This window comes from Melospiza georgiana, chromosome 6 (genome assembly GCF_028018845.1).
Source record: "Melospiza georgiana isolate bMelGeo1 chromosome 6, bMelGeo1.pri, whole genome shotgun sequence".
Lineage (NCBI taxonomy): Eukaryota > Metazoa > Chordata > Aves > Passeriformes > Passerellidae > Melospiza > Melospiza georgiana.
In genome coordinates, this window is record NC_080435.1 from 2,468,670 (window position 1) to 2,485,511 (window position 16,842).

General features: G+C 43.8%; 1 protein-coding gene across 5 annotated transcripts in view; it reads left to right on the forward strand.

Annotated features, from left to right (window-relative positions):
* The window catches only part of SMOC1 (SPARC related modular calcium binding 1), a 124,890-nt gene that overhangs the window by 86,880 nt on the left and 21,168 nt on the right, over positions 1 to 16,842 (forward strand). For all 5 annotated transcript variants that reach the window (XM_058025445.1, XM_058025446.1, XM_058025448.1 and 2 more), the window contains exons 8-10: positions 11,479 to 11,671; positions 12,747 to 12,829; positions 16,633 to 16,738. In XM_058025445.1, the coding sequence (XP_057881428.1) occupies positions 11,479 to 11,671; positions 12,747 to 12,829; positions 16,633 to 16,738 (382 nt within the window). The remainder of the gene's footprint in view (positions 1 to 11,478; positions 11,672 to 12,746; positions 12,830 to 16,632; positions 16,739 to 16,842) is intronic.

The following is a 16,842-nucleotide window of genomic DNA, read 5'->3' on the forward strand; positions in this document are numbered from 1 at the left end:
GGAGTCTCTTAAATCTTAGGTGCAGTTTGTCTCCAGAGATCTGCACAGTGAAGTGGGATGTGATTATATCAAGTGTTATTACCAGGCCCTGAGTTCTTTGGTTTGTCTGTGTTCCTTAAGGGGTCTTTTTTCCCACTTGCAGGAAAAAAAAACATAAGAAAACATCCATGGCACTCCCAAAAACATTCTCTCTAGTGCTCAGTTAGGAAGTTACACCATTTTCCTGCATGCCTTTCTTATTGACCAGGGGTAGTAACTGCCCCAGGGGTTAATGTACTCATGGGGCATTGTCTTATCCATATGGAGGCTTTCTGCAATCACATACATGAAAAAGGAGTCTGCTTGAGACCATACTGCAAATCTGTGTAGTTCCTCTTGATCAGGAGAGATGAACATGTAATGAGACAGAGCTTGAGAAGGAAGCTCTTTTCAGGTTTTAGTGGGATACACCAAAAATAGCCAAGGTTAGACAAGAGTTTAATTTGTTATTAGAACTTTCCTTTTCAGAAGTGAGGATAAACAGAAAGAGCTTGAGTGCCTATATTATTTTCTAGAGTGGGGAGACCTTGAACCTATCTGTTGAATGTACAGTTATCTGGAGTTGGAGCAAATTTCTTCATGCCTTGGAAATGTGGAATACTGCAGAGAACAGAGAGCCACAGGTAGATTCAGATGAGGTTCTGGAAAAACAAAACAATGTTATTAATAGGGGTAATTTCACACTTGTCTTTATCCTGGCTTCTCAGCCTTATTCCTTAGGTGTCTTGTCCTACTCTTGGTGCACAGCACTTTCCACCTTGTTATTTAACAAAATGACACCATGGACTTCTGCTGCTTTTTTCCTATTTTCCACTATTGCTAAACTAGTTGTGCTAGTTTGAGACTGGCTGTCTCTCTCTCAATGCCAGTTCTGGTAATGTTACTGTCCAAATGTGTAATACAGGACTGTAGGCTCTTCCCCAAAATCTGTGGCTGGTTAGTGTTAGTCAGGATACTGAGCAAAGGAGATAGCTATTTGTCAGGAGAGTAGGTTGGTTTTAAAGGGGCTGTAGTCAGGAATAATTGTGCTTTAGAGACGTCTGAATAAGATGTTTTGGTGGCATTTGAATTGGAAAATTTTGTTGCCTATGGATGACATTCTAATGCTGACTGCAGTCCTCCTTGTTAGATGTTTTTGTGCTTCTGTCTCCTCTGGGAATCACACCTGGGATTAGGTAAAGACTTTTGAATTTCTCCCTAGCTGAAAAGGAAAAAAGTGTCATTGATGGTGTCAGGAACAAGAGTTCATGGGAGGGGACCAGTGTGTCAGAAAGCTTTTGTCTTATCTACTGTCCTCTTTTAATGTATCCTTCTTGGTTCTTTTCCTGCATCTTGAGCCAATGTCTCCCAACACAGTGCTCCTCTAACCTGTCAAAATTATTGGGCTAAAAGTCTGTGACTGTTGTCCCATCTGCCACAACTATTTATTTTCAGACTTTTGCATTAGTCCTCCCAGCCCTTCTTTTGGTGAGGATTTGTTTTGGTTTTGTTTTGAATTAATTTTAGTTTAGATTCCAAATGAAGTAATTTCAAGAGAAGCTCCTGTTGAGTATGAAATAAAAGCTTACTAATTCAAGTACATTTTTGCAACACATATATATGCTTTTATTTGCTGAGTTCCTGTTTCCTTGCAAGCTAAAATGTGATGTTTCTTCCTTACCTATTATCCCTCCCTTCCCTCTGACTCCATCTGTGGTGCAGGCATCCTTCCCTGTCTTGGCTGCTGCTTGGGAGGCCTCTGTCTCTTATTCCCTTCTGGAAGTTCTGAGAAGGATGATATGTGTGATGCCCAAGGGTGATTCTCCTGCAGTCTCAGTGTGACAGGTGTGTGTGGTGAAGAAGGGAGTATGTAGGAGAGAGCAGAAGCAGTGGGATTGGAAGAATCTAGGACCAGGACCCTTCCCAGACAGCCAGCAAACAAAGTCATAAATAACATGCCATTGGGGACCGGTTAATCTGCTCTATGAAAAGGTGCAAAGTATACAAGTGGGAAAAATAACATTGTATAATAATCAGCATGCAACCATAGGTGTTAAACCATATGCAGCTAGGCAAATAAATGAAGCTCCCCCTGAGAGCTGTGCGATAAATCATTCCTAAAGAATTCAGTCACTCCCCCCTCCTTATCCCCCAAAGAAAGAAAATAAATTACTTTAGATGTGGAGTCATAACTACTACTCTGCAGCTGCCAGTTAAGGCAAGTGGACAAGGAGCAGTAGGAGAAGGGGCAAAGACATAAGAAGCTGGGGTAAAAGGGGAAATAGAAAACAGGGCCACTTTTAAAACCACTGGGGTTTTGGTGGGGAAGGGAAAGGAAATCAGCTCCAACAGCAGGCATTACCTGAACATACAGACACAAACTGAGACTGGTCAACTTTTGTGGAGTTTGTTTTGTTTTTTAGCAGAAGCTGGTTCAGATTGAAGGGTCTACACTGATTTGCTGAAGTAATTCCTTAGCAACACAGTCTCCTTGCTGTTTGTAATAGCAGCATTCAGCACAGGCTCCTTTGTGCATCTGCACTTCAGACAGCCATTTCAATGTATGCTGATGCCTGAAGAAAGGCTGCACATAGTGACTCACCTTCCCACCTTCTTGACATGTTCCTGTCAAATTCACCACATTTCTGAGGTACCACAATTAAGGAGGAGCTGTTTCAAGGTCACTGTCATTGCTAGCTCCTAGATAACCTCTGGAAAATGTTTAGGCCTAGGTAGGCTTATCCTGAAACCAAAAACCCTGGTGGGGTTTGCAAGTGACAAGTGAAGAAAAAAAAGGGTTCAAAGCACAGGTCAGTGTGCCCTATGAGCATCTGCTGCCCACAGAGTTGTCCAAGAAGGCCATGAATATTGCCTAGTACAGCATAAGGCTGTGAAGGAGAAGAGCTGCATTCCAAAACTCTGGAAAACCCTACCCCTCTATGGGGATGTCTGTTGGACATCCATCTCATGACACTGATGAAGTGGGAGCAGTTTCTCTATGCCATGGCTGATGTCTGAATCCTGTGTTACATCACTGAACTTCCAAAGCCTGGATATTCTATGCAGAGAGTTCTACAGCTGACTCCAGGTAAATATCCAAAAGTGACTGCTAGCTTCCTGTCAGAGGCAATTCCCTCTGCCTCCTTGTAAAGTGCAAAATACTACAGGAAAAAGCTGCTCAGTCACTGCACGAAAAGGCTCATCACACTATAAACCTGTCTTTCTTGCCTTTTGTTCCTCACCAGCAGTGGCATTAAATATAATGTTGCTTCCTGTTGTAGGAAGGAAGACCAGTCTGAACCACTTTTTACCTGCCTGTGACAGTTTTCAAAGACCTTCTGTTTGGTGTCCTATAATTGCAGAGTAACAATACTGTAAAAATAGTGTGCTTGTATACTCTAGCTAGAAGAGTTAGGCAAGTTTTTCAATAATTGCTGTACTAGTTGTTCCAAGGACTATTAAAAACAGGTGTGGAAGTGAAAAAAGTTTCCCAGTAATGCTAAGGCTCCAGTGGAAACATCTACTTTTTTGTTTTATTGAACAGAATTCCTCAGTGTGGAAAGAGTGCAGTGAAAAAGGAGTATAGGGAAAACGAATGTGTTCAGAGACAGGTGGCTTGTGTCAAAGCTAGGTACTCCACAAGCTCACAGTGCTTAGAAACTACATGAAATGGAAAAGAGGCATTAGGGAAGAAAAAACACAGACTGTGTCGCTTTGTCTCAAAATGACAAGGGCAGTGTCTAAGGTTGAGTTTTTTTCTACTGCTGAGGAACCATTCTGATGTCAAGAAGTGAAGAGGCTGCATTTTGATGCCAAACTTTCTCTGCTCGGATTATGGAAGCTGCTGTCATTGTGAAGGTGCTGCACAGATACAGCTGTCATAAAGGATATGGAGGCCAGGTGCATTAGAGGGGATCAGACCCCAAAATCTGGAAATTTAAACCAGATCAAATATCTTCACGATTTTAGTCTGTGTTAGTAAAAAGGTTGCCTCAACCACTGAGGATCTGCTGGAGCTTCTCAGCCTGTAAGAGGAGAGAAAAAAAAAGATCTGAGGACTTCGTGTGCTTTTCTTTCCCTGTTTTAACCCAGGGTCATATCCAAATAATAGCAGCTCTGACGCATGTAACCTTTTCCTAATCTGGCAACAGAGATCCCACTGCCTCTTCCAATGAATGAACAGTTAATCATCAGGGCTTTTTTATATCAAACCTAAATAGTCTTTCTCCAAGTAAGCTCTCTGCTACTTGAACTACCCATGGGGAAGGAAAAATAAATATCAATGGTATCCTTTTTTTTCCTTATAGAACAGCTTTTATGTCTCAGAAGACTGAATGTCATCCCTAGACTAAACAAATTGAATTCTTTTAGCCTTTTCTCATAGATCAAGTTTCGTAGACCTTTGCCTGTTCCCCTTGCTCTCCCATGCCCTCTTGCCAAACAGTCCTGCTGTCCCTCAGCGTGCCCAGGGCTTGTACACAGGGCTGATATAAGGATCACCAGTACTTAGAGCCCATTCCTTATGTGAAGCCCCCATCATTACATTCCATGGCTGGACTTACCTGTTTTGATTCTGTTTGTTGTTGTTTGCAATGTCATGACTTTTTTTGTGGTCTACCTAAGCTGCTGACCATTTTTTCCAAGTCTGACTGTCTCGCCAGTAATTTCCTCCCCATGTGCTGGATTTCTTCTTGCTGGTTGTTATGGTTTGTACTAGTAAGTTGTGATCACACTGATTTAAAACCATTTATCAATGTGACTTGGAATTCCTTCCTGAAGTTCAATCTGTTGCATTGGAGTGGTCATTTAATTTGATACAAGCCTCATGGTAGCTTTCAAAATAGAGAACTTCTGAGACCCCTTGTCTTGAAGAGCATCTTTTTCTTAACCTGCTGTGTTAGGTAGCTATCTCATAGTAATTGTATGTAGCTTACATTTTCCTCATTTGGTTATGAGAATGATGCAACTTAAAATATGCTCTAATGAACCAGAATTTAGTCAGACTTCTAATGCATTGTATATGAACATGATTAATTCTCAGGTCTTTTTCCAGGATGTATTGTTCTTTTTCTGCCATCCTTCAGCCAGTCTGGCTATAGCTCTGGGAGGGCTAGGACTGTGTGACTGATTGCTTGTGAGATGGGATGGTATAAAGAGTAAAAGGCCTGCTTGAAAAGCAGTTCAGTTAGAATTGCAAGGACAGGTAGCTTTCAAGTGACAGGTTTCAAGATGTGCAAGTGTGTATCTTTATTACTGTGTGAGTTGGGAACCCTGTGGAGTGCCCACTTTTCTTTGCTGGGCAGGGCACAATGCCCACAGGTTCTGAGAAAGGAGCATAAGTTGTGCATGAGAAAGTCCCTCACTAAGTTTCCTCTAATCTGTGAGATGGTGCTTCCTTCAGCCAGTCCCCCTTTTTGCAAGCTAGAGGGTAGATACTGAATAGACTTCTCATATAACACTGGTGGGACTGCAGTGCAGCCTTATCTCCTAGAGCAGAAGGAAAATGGCAGGGGAAGCATGTCAGCCTGGATAGCTGAAGTTTAATGAGCCACTTGGAATAATGCATTTTTGAAAATTATAACCCACCTGTTAAACCTTTGCATTGTTCAGCACTGGAACATGAACCATCTGCTTCCTCTGTAGCCTGTGCCTTGAGAAATGAAATGGAGTGAGTACCAAGGTAAAGCAAAGGCTGCTCAACTGGTACAGTATGGGAACACCTGCAAGGTTTGTTTTCTTTTTACCTTCATGTTAGCCAGAAAACTCTGGAGGGACCGTGATCCCAGACAGAACAGGGTGGAGTGGCTATCAGTACTGATGACTAACGGAGGTGTGGAGAGATTTATGCTATCCCCATGGGCTGTATTTGCTCAGCTGTTATTGTGCTCCCAGTAAACACAGAAGGGGTTGTTTCTCTCCCTCCACCCACAGCCCTGCTCAGGGGACAGGCAATAAGGGCCTATTTACTGCATTGCTTTGCTACTCCTGCCAGCACTTGTGCATGTCTGTACTTAAGGCTTTTCAATTGCTCTTTCCCCTCTGAGGAGGGAAGGATGCAGGTTTGGGCTGCTGAGGTAACCTGTGCTGAAATTGCTTTCTGCCCACAGCTTTTGTAAGCTCCCTACTGGCGTGAGGTACCTGTTCTCCTGGAGTGGACCTGGGTCCTGTTCACATTAGAGCTTCCTTAAACAATGTAAAAGCAGCTTTAAGCTGATGTACATGCTATGGTAAAATAACTGGTTCAAAGCTCTTGCTCTCTGCCACAGCAGTGTAAAGACACATAAGAATTTGACCCTGTCTGAATTAAGCTCTTCTGGGAGACAGGCAAACACTTTTCCTCACTGAAAGGAAAACTGAGGCACAAAGACACGTGTTTGGGTTGGCACAGGAGGTCAATAGAAACTTGGCACTAGATATCCATGCTGCTCCCCTTTGTTCTATGCTGCACTAATGTCTCACTGAGAGGAAAGTTGGGAGTTGAACAAAAAAATTTGGGAGAGATGTGTTTGAGGGTTTTTTTTAATAGTTTTTTGAAATGAGGTCCCTGTTGCAGCACTAACAATGGGGATTGGTCAAGAATTCTTCTTCTAAAAGACCTTTTCCTCTCCTTGTGATGAATGCTTGTTCATTAAAACTAAAGCTTTTTGTGGGAATTCCATGGGAAAAGTTTTGCTGGTCCAGACAGAATTTCTGGTCAAAAGAAATGAGGGAGAGAGAGAGAAAGAGAAGGAAATCTGCCCTGCCTGGTACAGCCTGTAGCTCTGGGGTTAGGCTGTTCACATGGCTTCACTGGGGCCAGGCAGAAGCACAGAGGGAGGTTAGACCCTCTCTTTTGCCTGATTTGGAAGACAGAATCCTGTCTCTTAAGGGTGTAGGAATCTCTCCAAGGTGGTTGGTTTTGGTGCCACAGTCTCCCTCTTCTTTTAAGAAGAAAAGGTTTGGGTGCAGAAGACCAAAGTCCAAAAAATAATCTTTTGTGGTTGGGTGGCAAATGTTCCCTATGTCCCACCATAGTTATCCACAGCATCTTCACAGCCATGGTGAATGATGCTTGGTGCCTTGGCTTTGGTGGCAGTGAGAGCTGTTCCATGTCAGGAGAGCAGCTGGGGGCGGGCTGCCTCATCCCAAGTGGCTGCACCCAGCCCTGCAAGGTGAGCATGAGAACTGTTAAGCACAAGCCTTTGGCTAGGTGCCACCACACACCCTCTCTTCTCAGTTTTGTGAGGTAAACCAGCACCCCATCTCTTTAATAACCATACAGTTTATTACACAGTCAGATAAGTCCCTTAGTTTGTCCATAATTTTTATTTTTATTGTGCAGGCATTAAATGCATGTTTGAATGTGTGTACTTAAGAGACCAGGAATGAGAGACCTTTTAATGAATCTGACCAGATATTCCTCAGAAGGCCATTACTAGGGCAAAATTGTTGCATAAATAATGTGCAACTGCAGATGTCCAAGCCTTGTTTTCCTGCCATAGCTCATGGCTTCAGAGACAGTACTTTAAAAATATGTTTTAATTAGTGGTAGAAGCAGTCAAGAATAAGACGGAACAGTTAGCATTTTAGAGCTGAACAGTTGAGGTAAAATGGATATTTCTGCCAATGACTCTTCTCTTTGTGTATGAATACACTCCCTATTGGGTTTTTTTCTGTAATTTGGATTTGTAATCTAGATTTGCTGTCTCACAAAGGTTTCACTCCCCAGCAGCAGCAAGCTGGCAAGTGTTACTTGGTTTCTTTGCGGATGGTCAAGTCAAAGCAAGGATGGCAGAAAATGGCAGTGGAATGTGACAGTGCCTTTAAAGTAAATAAATAAATAAATGGGTATAATATTATTATTTGCTTTAGGAAGACCGTGTTCCACTTACTTGCTGTCTTAAATGTTCTTTCTCTGAGAAAAGTTTAGTTTAGGCAACGAAGGAAAAGCTTTCTTACTCTGCCTGCAACTCCCATTAACAGGAATAGGCTTTTAAGTACCCTGCATGTATAATAAATATATTTCTGGTTTCTAAGATGACAGCTTAATTTCATAACTGGCATTAAACTTTCTAGCTTTGCCATAGGCTTTCCCTATTCTCCATTAACCTGGCCTTGGCAACAACAGCAAAGTTTCCAGTAAGCAGTTTGACTGGAACAGGAGAACTTCAGTGTCCTGGAGCTGGGATAGCATTTGATGATCCCTTTGTTTCCCATGAGCCAATCTTTCAGGGTGACGCTGCATGCAGTTCATGCCAAGTCCCAGACTAGGGAAGCTGATGGTGTGGATTTCCCAGCTGATTTTGCTGGCTTTTGAATACCCAAATGTTAATATGAATGTTTATTTTTTTGAGGGAATTAAGTGCTGTTAGAGTGGTAGCCTGGAGGAGTCTCTTCGGGAGCTAGTGCTAGTTAATACATTCTGCTTAGCAGACAGATGTCACTGAAGGAAATTTCCACAAGGCTGTTGTCAGAGTCAATGTGTTTGCTATTCTGATCTCCTCCAGCTCGGGGAAGGCTGGGTGGATCTGGAAGGGGTTCAGAGAAGAATTGTGCCATGTGGGACTCTCCATCATGTAAATGAGATGAAGTAGAAATCTGTAAAGCAGGGAGGAACTTCCATAGCAGCTACTTCTAGATGTACATTAGAACTGAGTAAAGTATGATCTCCTTGACATTTCAGCTGTGCCACTGTCATTGCTAATGGGGGGCTACTCAATGCTGGTGACAGAGTTTGCATCATTACATCTGTCTGATATCAACTGAGAAAAGCCTCTAAGATTTGTTTCACTCAGCCTTTAAACAGCCTGCAAACAGAAACAACTACCAGTTAGTTATGTATTCTGCTAGTAAATGTGACTGTTCAATTCCCACAAATTTCTGTTAATATGTGCAGAGAATTTTTCTGATTTTTTATGCCATAGCACAAATGTGTAAATATGTAGATTTATTCTGTGTAATTTGCATACATAACTGCAAATGTATGTAAAATAACATACTAATTTATTAAAGGATTTTATTATTTTTTTCTCTTGATTTCAACAACAATAGCTTATTTCTTTGTTCTAGCACATACTGTATTTTTTTCAGAGTAATTTTACTGAGAGTTTTGCAAGACTCAAAGGACTTGAGAAATCTTGGTTTGACATTGTGCACTCAGGAAGCTTTTGGGATTTAGATAGAAAAATTCCTGGAATGTAGTTCTCTTTAGCAGAAGTTTTTCTTCCTTTTGCTTGCAATATAACGATGACAGAAAATTTTGCCCCTGCTTTTTTGCTTCCCCCAAGCTGCCTGAGTGATTTGCCTCACCTGAGGGCCGAGGTGAATTGCTGTCAGCAGACTGTGGGTCAGTGGGGCCCTTTGATGTCAGTGGTGTGTTAGTGAACCAGCAGGCCTCTGGCTCAGTGACTTCTCTGTCCATGAACATCTTGGGAACAGTCTTCTTTTTATTTTTTTTTTTTTTTTTTTTCTTTTTTCCTGTTTTCTTGCTCCTTTTCAGCCTTCTTCTTCCTCTTCTTCCTCTTCTTCTTTGTCTTCTCAGATGTGAAATCTGTCAGCAAAGTGAAGTCAGCTTAAATATCAGCTGTGGCTTGAGTTCCCTTTCAGTTTTTGTTGACTTTATCCCCTCCTGCTCCTTCCCAGTAAAGTTTCTCTCTGCTTGAGTCAGACTTACTGACACTTAATTCTGTGTTTCTGTTATGTGGGTTTGTATGTGGCAAAGTTCAGGTGCCTTCACATTCCCAGCCTTGACAGTGATCTGAAATGCTGAGGAGAGTGAGACCTTTTGGGGTCTCTGAGACTCTTTCAGCTGCTACAGTTCAATTAGAAACCAGTAAAAATGCTTCTGGTACCCAGGCATGCTTAACTCAGGTGATGATGTGCAGAGCTGCTGGAGTTTCTTGTTGTATCTGCTGCTACCAAGCTGTAAATTGGCAACCCTTCTGTTCCCCAAATATGGAACAAAACTTGCTCTCTCTACAGCATAATTTATCACCAAAATACAAGGTGTACCAACAGGCAGGCAAAACAGAGGGAACCTGAGCCTTGTGTGTGCTGAGTTGTGTGCAGTCCAGTCCCGGGAGCAGGATGCTGAGGTTATGCTGTGTCCACTGGCTGATGATGCAAACATCTTCAAATTTGGGGTGAACCTAGGGTGTCACTGCTGGTCAGTGGAAGAGTTTTATGTATTGAAGTCTTGAGGTAGCTCTTGGCTGTGGCAAGGAATTACAGGTCTTGTGGCCTATTTATAAAAATAAAATTAAAACCACAGTAAACTGCAGGGGAGAGGAAGGCTAGGGAAGAAGAGGACAGCTGTTTTTCCTGTTTCTCTTTTTCATCACTCTCCTAAGGATAAAAGTTAGGAGTTAGATTGTTGTCTTTTGTTACCCTAGACTTAGATGTGTTCTCAGCTGTCTTTCTTCACTGCTTTCTTTTCTTCACTGTCATACTTTCAGTAGTTTACAAAGTTGAAATCATTTTTCTGCTTGTCAAAAGGCCAGAATACCTGAAGAATTATAATTGCAATTTTCTGGCTGTTGAGCCAAAGAAGTCTTATCATCGTGCAGGTACTCTGTGCTTCTCTTGCCCCTTGATGGCTGGTCCATGTGAGAGGCAGCAGCCTGGCAGTGTCCATGCACCCTGCACTCCTTTGTGGGCAGTGCTTGGGCTCTGTGTGCCAGGCTGGCTGCAGAAGCCACTTCTGGGCTTCTTCCTGTTCTTTGGTGCATGCACAGAACTGCTGTTCTCTTTGACAGTACCTTTGGAAACTGCCTTTCCTGTGTTCCTAAGGCACAAGGCCTGACCTGCCGCTCAGTAGAAAGCAGTGTTGGGTGCCCTTTGTTTTCTAGGTGAGGACAACAGTGGAGAGTTGATGGCAATGGGGGTTGAGTGAGATATCCCCTTCTGTTCCCTGCTGAGGTGTGTGCAGATGCTGTCTGCACTGGGTAAATCTGTGTTAAAACACAACCTGCTTCTCTTGGTATCATGTTGGAGAGGTGGTATTAAGAGGGGGGAGTGTTTTGCAGTCTGGAGAAAGAGACAGAGGGGCAGGGCAGGGTGTTTGCATCCTTTGTTTAACTGGAAAATACAGGTCACAGTTTAGGATCTCTCAGCTTGCAAAAACAATCTGGGAAATGCTTACCTTATGGCTGCATTAATAGTGAATTATTTTTAGTGACAGTTCATTTCCAAAACCTAAGTGATCAAGAAGAGTTTTTTCTGCTGTTTCTGGCATCCTGAGCACCCAGCCATCAATGTCTTCAGTCCATAATCTTGTTGTGTCACAACTAAATGTAGGAGAAAGTTCTCAACGCAGCAGCCCCTCAGTCCCTGAGGATGTAGACATACTGATGTTTGATGAGAAGGAAACAGACACAAAGGGCTCCTGATGTGAAGGATACCCACATCCCACTGAGACCTGAGCAAAGTGATCTTGATTTGATTCCTTTGTCTACCCCTTCCAACCTCCCTCCTGTCTTCCAGAAAAAGTTCACTCCTGTGACCAGGAGAGGCAGAGCGCCCTGGAGGAGGCCCGGCAGAACCCCCGCGAGGGCATCGTCATCCCCGAGTGCGCGCCCGGGGGACTCTACAAGCCCGTGCAGTGCCACCAGTCCACGGGGTACTGCTGGTGCGTCCTGGTGGACACGGGACGGCCCCTGCCCGGTACTTCCACACGGTGAGAGCTGCAGGCACGCCTGGGAAGGTGCCTGGCTGAAGAAGATGAGATATAAAAAACACTGCTGCAATATGAAACTGGTTCCTCACCCTAGAGCAGTCAGCTCTACGCTGCTTTCCCTAGAGCAAGCAGTGCTGTATGTGGTGTTCCCTGTTGAGTGTTACTGTGCAGCTCCCTCTCTATCCTCTCCATAGGAGTTGGTGAATGTTAACTTCTGTCCTTACTTTTCTCTGGGTTAAAGTATTCATACAAAGCAGCCTTTTTTTTTTTTTTTTTCTTCTGGCTTGCTTTTGTGAGGTAGAAGGAATGGGGGCTTTGCTTAAGAGTATAGATTATGGGCATGAGCAGTGAAAAGACAAGTGTCTTTGTTGCATTATCATCTGCTTTATACTTCCATGCTGCAGCCACTTGAATCCTGATCAGTAGGGAATTAGAAGACTGCTTTTTGTGCATGCGTAGATTTTAAAACAGAGAGAGATATTTTTTTTTTTCAGTCACTCCCTGTCTTGAAACTACCTGAAACTACATTTTCTCACTTGGAGTTTGGAAACAAATTGCAGAGGTGTCAAGTTGCAAAAACAGGCCAGTAAGAGCTGGGACTTAAATTTGGCTAAATGTAGTGATTCTGCAAAGCATGGACAGCTTTGAAAAAAAATTTCAGTCTAAACCCACAAGAATTGGAAGAGGGTCCTGTGCTGTTTGTGGGTTTCAGTTGACAGCTGGTACTGGACTTCAAAGTATGTTCTTCTTTCTCTTTCCACTTCTGCTGCTGTTGCTGACTGTCCATAAACAGTCAGATGCTTGAGAGTGGTATTTCTTCTGGAGGTTTATTGGTTTCCCCTGCAATGAGCAGACAAGGCAAAAGCCATTGATCCTGAGATTAGTTCAGCTGGTCAAAGCATAGTGCTAATAATGGCTTGGTTGTGGATTTGAATTCTGTATGGGCCACTCACTTCAGAGTTGGACTCGATGATCCTTGCTGGTCCCTTCCAGCTCAGAATAGTCTGTGGTTAGTGACTATGTGATGACTAAAGCTGTGTTACATAGCTTAGCTTCTGCTGTTCTCCTTTTTCAGGTATGAGACCCCAGTGTGTGAGAGCGATGCCAGATCGAAGAGCACAGAGATTGATGATCCCTTCAAGGACAGAGAACTTCCAGGTTAGAGGAACAAGATCCTTTCTCTGCCTTCTTACCTTGTCCCACCTTGGGACTCTTAAGAGGCCAAGAATATTGTTGAGGCGATAGGGGATTTTCCTCACAGTGCATGCTTTACCGTGGGGTTTATTCTGTGGGGGTTTTTTAAGATCACCTTCAGTTTCAGCAGTGAACTGGAAAAGGCTGGGTCTGTCCTGGGTGTGTTTATTGCCTGTCTGCCCTTTGAAAACATTTCTGGGATTAGAATTTTCTGGAGAGAAACCAGGATGCCTGGAGATACCCTGAGGGAAGAATGGGCTCAACATTGAATGTTCCTTAAAGCCTGACCAGGACAAGATCCTTTCTGTTTAGCTGGGCTTTTCAGCAGCTTGATGCTCCCTGAGTCACAGAAGAGGATGCAACTGCCAATTAGTGCTCTTATTTGCTCCCTTTCACTGACTGCATGGACCAGGCAGAACACCCCTCACAGTGTACTGAGGTTCCTTATCTAATGGTGGCTTCTCATTTAGCTGGACTTTATTCCTCCTTTTCTGCCTGGAATATGTTTTATTTCCCACTGCTCCTTGTTTTGTATTCTGTTTTTCCCTCTTAACAGAGTGGCAAGCATAATTTGCTGTTTGCCTACCTTTTTTCTGCTAGGAACACGTGCTGGGCATTGGTGTCAGTGCAGCTCTTAAAAATGCTATCCCACCTGCCTGTGCTATTTTTTCCTTCTGGCTCCCTTCTAAGGAGCAGAGTGAGGGGCCTTCACTGACAGGTCAACCCCCAGCACTCTCCTGGATGAGAACTTGAAAAGTTCTTGAAAACACAAGCTACAGTGGATCCCTCTGCATCATGAGGGGGTGATGGACACCACTAATCCTGCAGAAGTAGCTGGTGACTCTGGATCAACTTAATGTTCTAAGGGTACCATAAAGTGAGTTGTTCCTGAGCAGGTTAGCAAAGGAAATGAGATTTGTTCCAGGTCTGCCCCATGTGTCTCCTAATTGTTGTCCTGCTGGCTCCTGGCTTCAGACCCCAGACCTTTCTGCTTAGAAACTCTGCCCTCAGCAGGGTTGTCTTCTGTGCAGCTCCTCATTTTCACAAGTCATGTAAAAATTTCCTATTGCCTCCCTTTCACATTCAAAGGAAATCAACCAATTGGTTCAAATGGGATGTTGTGGGGTGGGGGTGGGGGGAAAGCCAGCTAAATGGATTACATTAAGGCTCATTTCCCTAGGAAATCACAGTAAAATGGAATAACCTTACATCCTTGATTCCCCATCCCCCACTCCCATTGCTTTACCACCTATCCTTGCACTTCTTCCCCGCCTCTTCAGAAATCCTCTGCAAAAATTCTTTGTACTTTGGCTTTTTCTTTGAGACTCTATTTCTGATCTCAAGAAGACAGACTGGTTTTGTTTCCCTTCTCCTTTTCCTTTTCCACTGAAGCCAGAGAAGGGGACAGGAACTGCTTGGTGCAGAAGAGTACATGGGATGCTCTGTAGCTTAGCAGTCTGGTCCCAATATCAAACTCCAGGAGAGCTGCCCTCTCAGCTCAAGCCAGTTTTCTGTGCCTTTGTAAACTTCAAGCTCTGTTTGGCTGCACTAGTTGGTATGACTGTTGCCCAGAGAAGTTTTGAATGCCCCATCCCTGGAAGTGCTCAAGGGCAGGCTGGATGGGATCCTGAGCAACCTGATCTAGTGAATGGCAACCCTGCCCCTAGCAGGAGGGTTGAAACTAGATGATCTTTAAGGTCCCTTTTAACCCTAGCCATATTCTGTGATTCTGTGATTCCTATTACTGAAAATATCCCTGTCTATGGAGAGATGGGGAGACAGAGGATCTGATCCTGGTTTGTCTGCCTGAGAAATGCTGTGCTGCATGAACTTCTTATGCAATCTTGAGGTTTGTTTGATTAGCTGCTCTTGTATGCAAAAATTTACTGATGAGCCAGAACTGCAGGGGATGAGAGAGAATGTTTCTTTTTTTTTTCCCTGCTCTCATTTCTTAGCAGAACTGAATGTCAAGAAAAATTCTTGCTTTAATTTGAGACTGATTGCATCATTTGCACTCGGTTCTGTCAGGGAGACCCCTTACTTTATTCCTCTTGTAGAGGTTTGCCCATTTTTTAGACTCCCAGTGTTGCAGCAGTGCACTTCTTGGCCTGTATGAAGAGACCCTGCAGAGGCCCAGGTGGGAAAGACATAAGTTCAGATCCTTGCACACCTACACATACTCTCTTCACAACCTGTCATGACTGTGGCCAAAAGTAAAAAAGAAAGAAGGAAGGAAAATGTTGCTTATACATAGCAAATGGCAAACTGCTAATTCCTGCAGATGGTGAGATGCTGGGAGCCCAGGGAGATGACTTGTAGCAAATAGTTCTTCAGCCTTTTCATTACCTCAACAAAAAGCTCCTTTAAGTGAGTGGTCTACTCTGGCTGCAATAGCAGCTTACCCATTGCAATGCTGACATTTTCTGGATCATATGCCAGGTGACTGCTGAGGGGTGTGTGCATGTGTGCAGTGTGCAGAATATGGAGACAGGCTAGGGACTGTTGGTTAGCTATTGCAGTGGACAGAGCCTGTACTACTGCAAAGGAGGGATTTTGTCAGATCAGTCTGCAAGCTGCTTTCAGCTGTCAAGGGATTACAGTAAGTTTCCGGTGCTCTGTTTGTGGTACATGTTCTTCTTTGCTTGTTCAAGAAGAGCACAAAGTGTTGGCGTTGCTCTGTCTTGCTGTGGGAGGCTGTGTGCTGACATCTACTGCCCTAATCAACTGAATAATTGGTAGTGCATGGTGGTTTGGGGAAAGAGGTGAGGGATGTGGTGATGGCTTCTCTGTCACATCAAGAGGAGACAGTTGGATGGCAGGTGATGGGTTTTGGACAAGTTTTGACAATAGTGTGTTGAAATTAGGCACGCCTGTTCTTGGTTCCTTGTTCCTTAGCCTGTTCCAGGCTAGAACAATTGTCACAGTGTTCATGGGGTAGTAAATAAAGCTTACTTTAAGTAGCAAGTAAACAGCATAGATTGCCTTTTAAAGGTGAGGAGATGGAGAGTTTCATTGTAACAGGCTGGCACTGTTGAGGATAGAAGGTTCTGTCAGTCCATGGTTATGATAGTGGGGAACTAGACAGCCTCAGCACTAAGTAATGGAAATGGTTACCAAGCTCATCTTCAACCCACTTTGTCCTGCTTAAGCCAGCAGTGACTGGAGGTGACAACCACATACCAACTCAGTTTGACATATTTCCTATGTAGAGTGATCATGTGAAGAATGAGTTATTGCGGTAGGCGCTGGCAGGCAATGCTTTCTGTGCCTGAAGAGGAGAGCAGCAGCAGACCTTGCCTTGTGCTCTGGGATTCTTTAATCTGTCAATTAGGGCTTCAGAACAGCCACATTTGCCTCAGAAGGTGATCCAGGAGGAAATGAATTGTTTTGTAAACTTCTCTGCAAGTGTCACCATGGGAACTCCCGTCTGCCAGGCACTCCCAGCGCATCCCTGCGGTTTTGCTGGTGGAGAGCTGGGTGAGACCATAAAGCTAACCACACAGTCTTCCTGCCAGATATTGTTGATTACCCTGCATGTGCCTGGACAAAAGCTGCAGGACAAATTGCCACACAGAGAAACCCACTGAGGGATTCTTCTGCCTTTCCTTAGGGACTGTGTTGATGGTTGTTGCTGTCTTAAAAACAAAAGAGGTTCTTAAAATCAAAAGAGGTTCAAACTTGTGATCAAAATTTGTGATCTTTGCTGATTTGGGGTAGGGGACTAGTCTGTGTGTTCTTGCATTAAACCTTCTCTTTTCTTTCTGCAGGCTGCCCAGAAGGGAAGAAAGTTGAATTTATTACCAGCTTACTTGACGCTCTGACCACGGACATGGTACAGGCTATTAACTCAGCAGCACCTACTGGGGGTGGGAGGTGAGTCCAGAAAGCACGGCTGAATGCGACCCAGGTGACTGCAGAGCTCTGGGTGCCCCTGAGGTGGAGGCAGGTGAGAAAGGTGTTGCTCTGACTGATTTGGG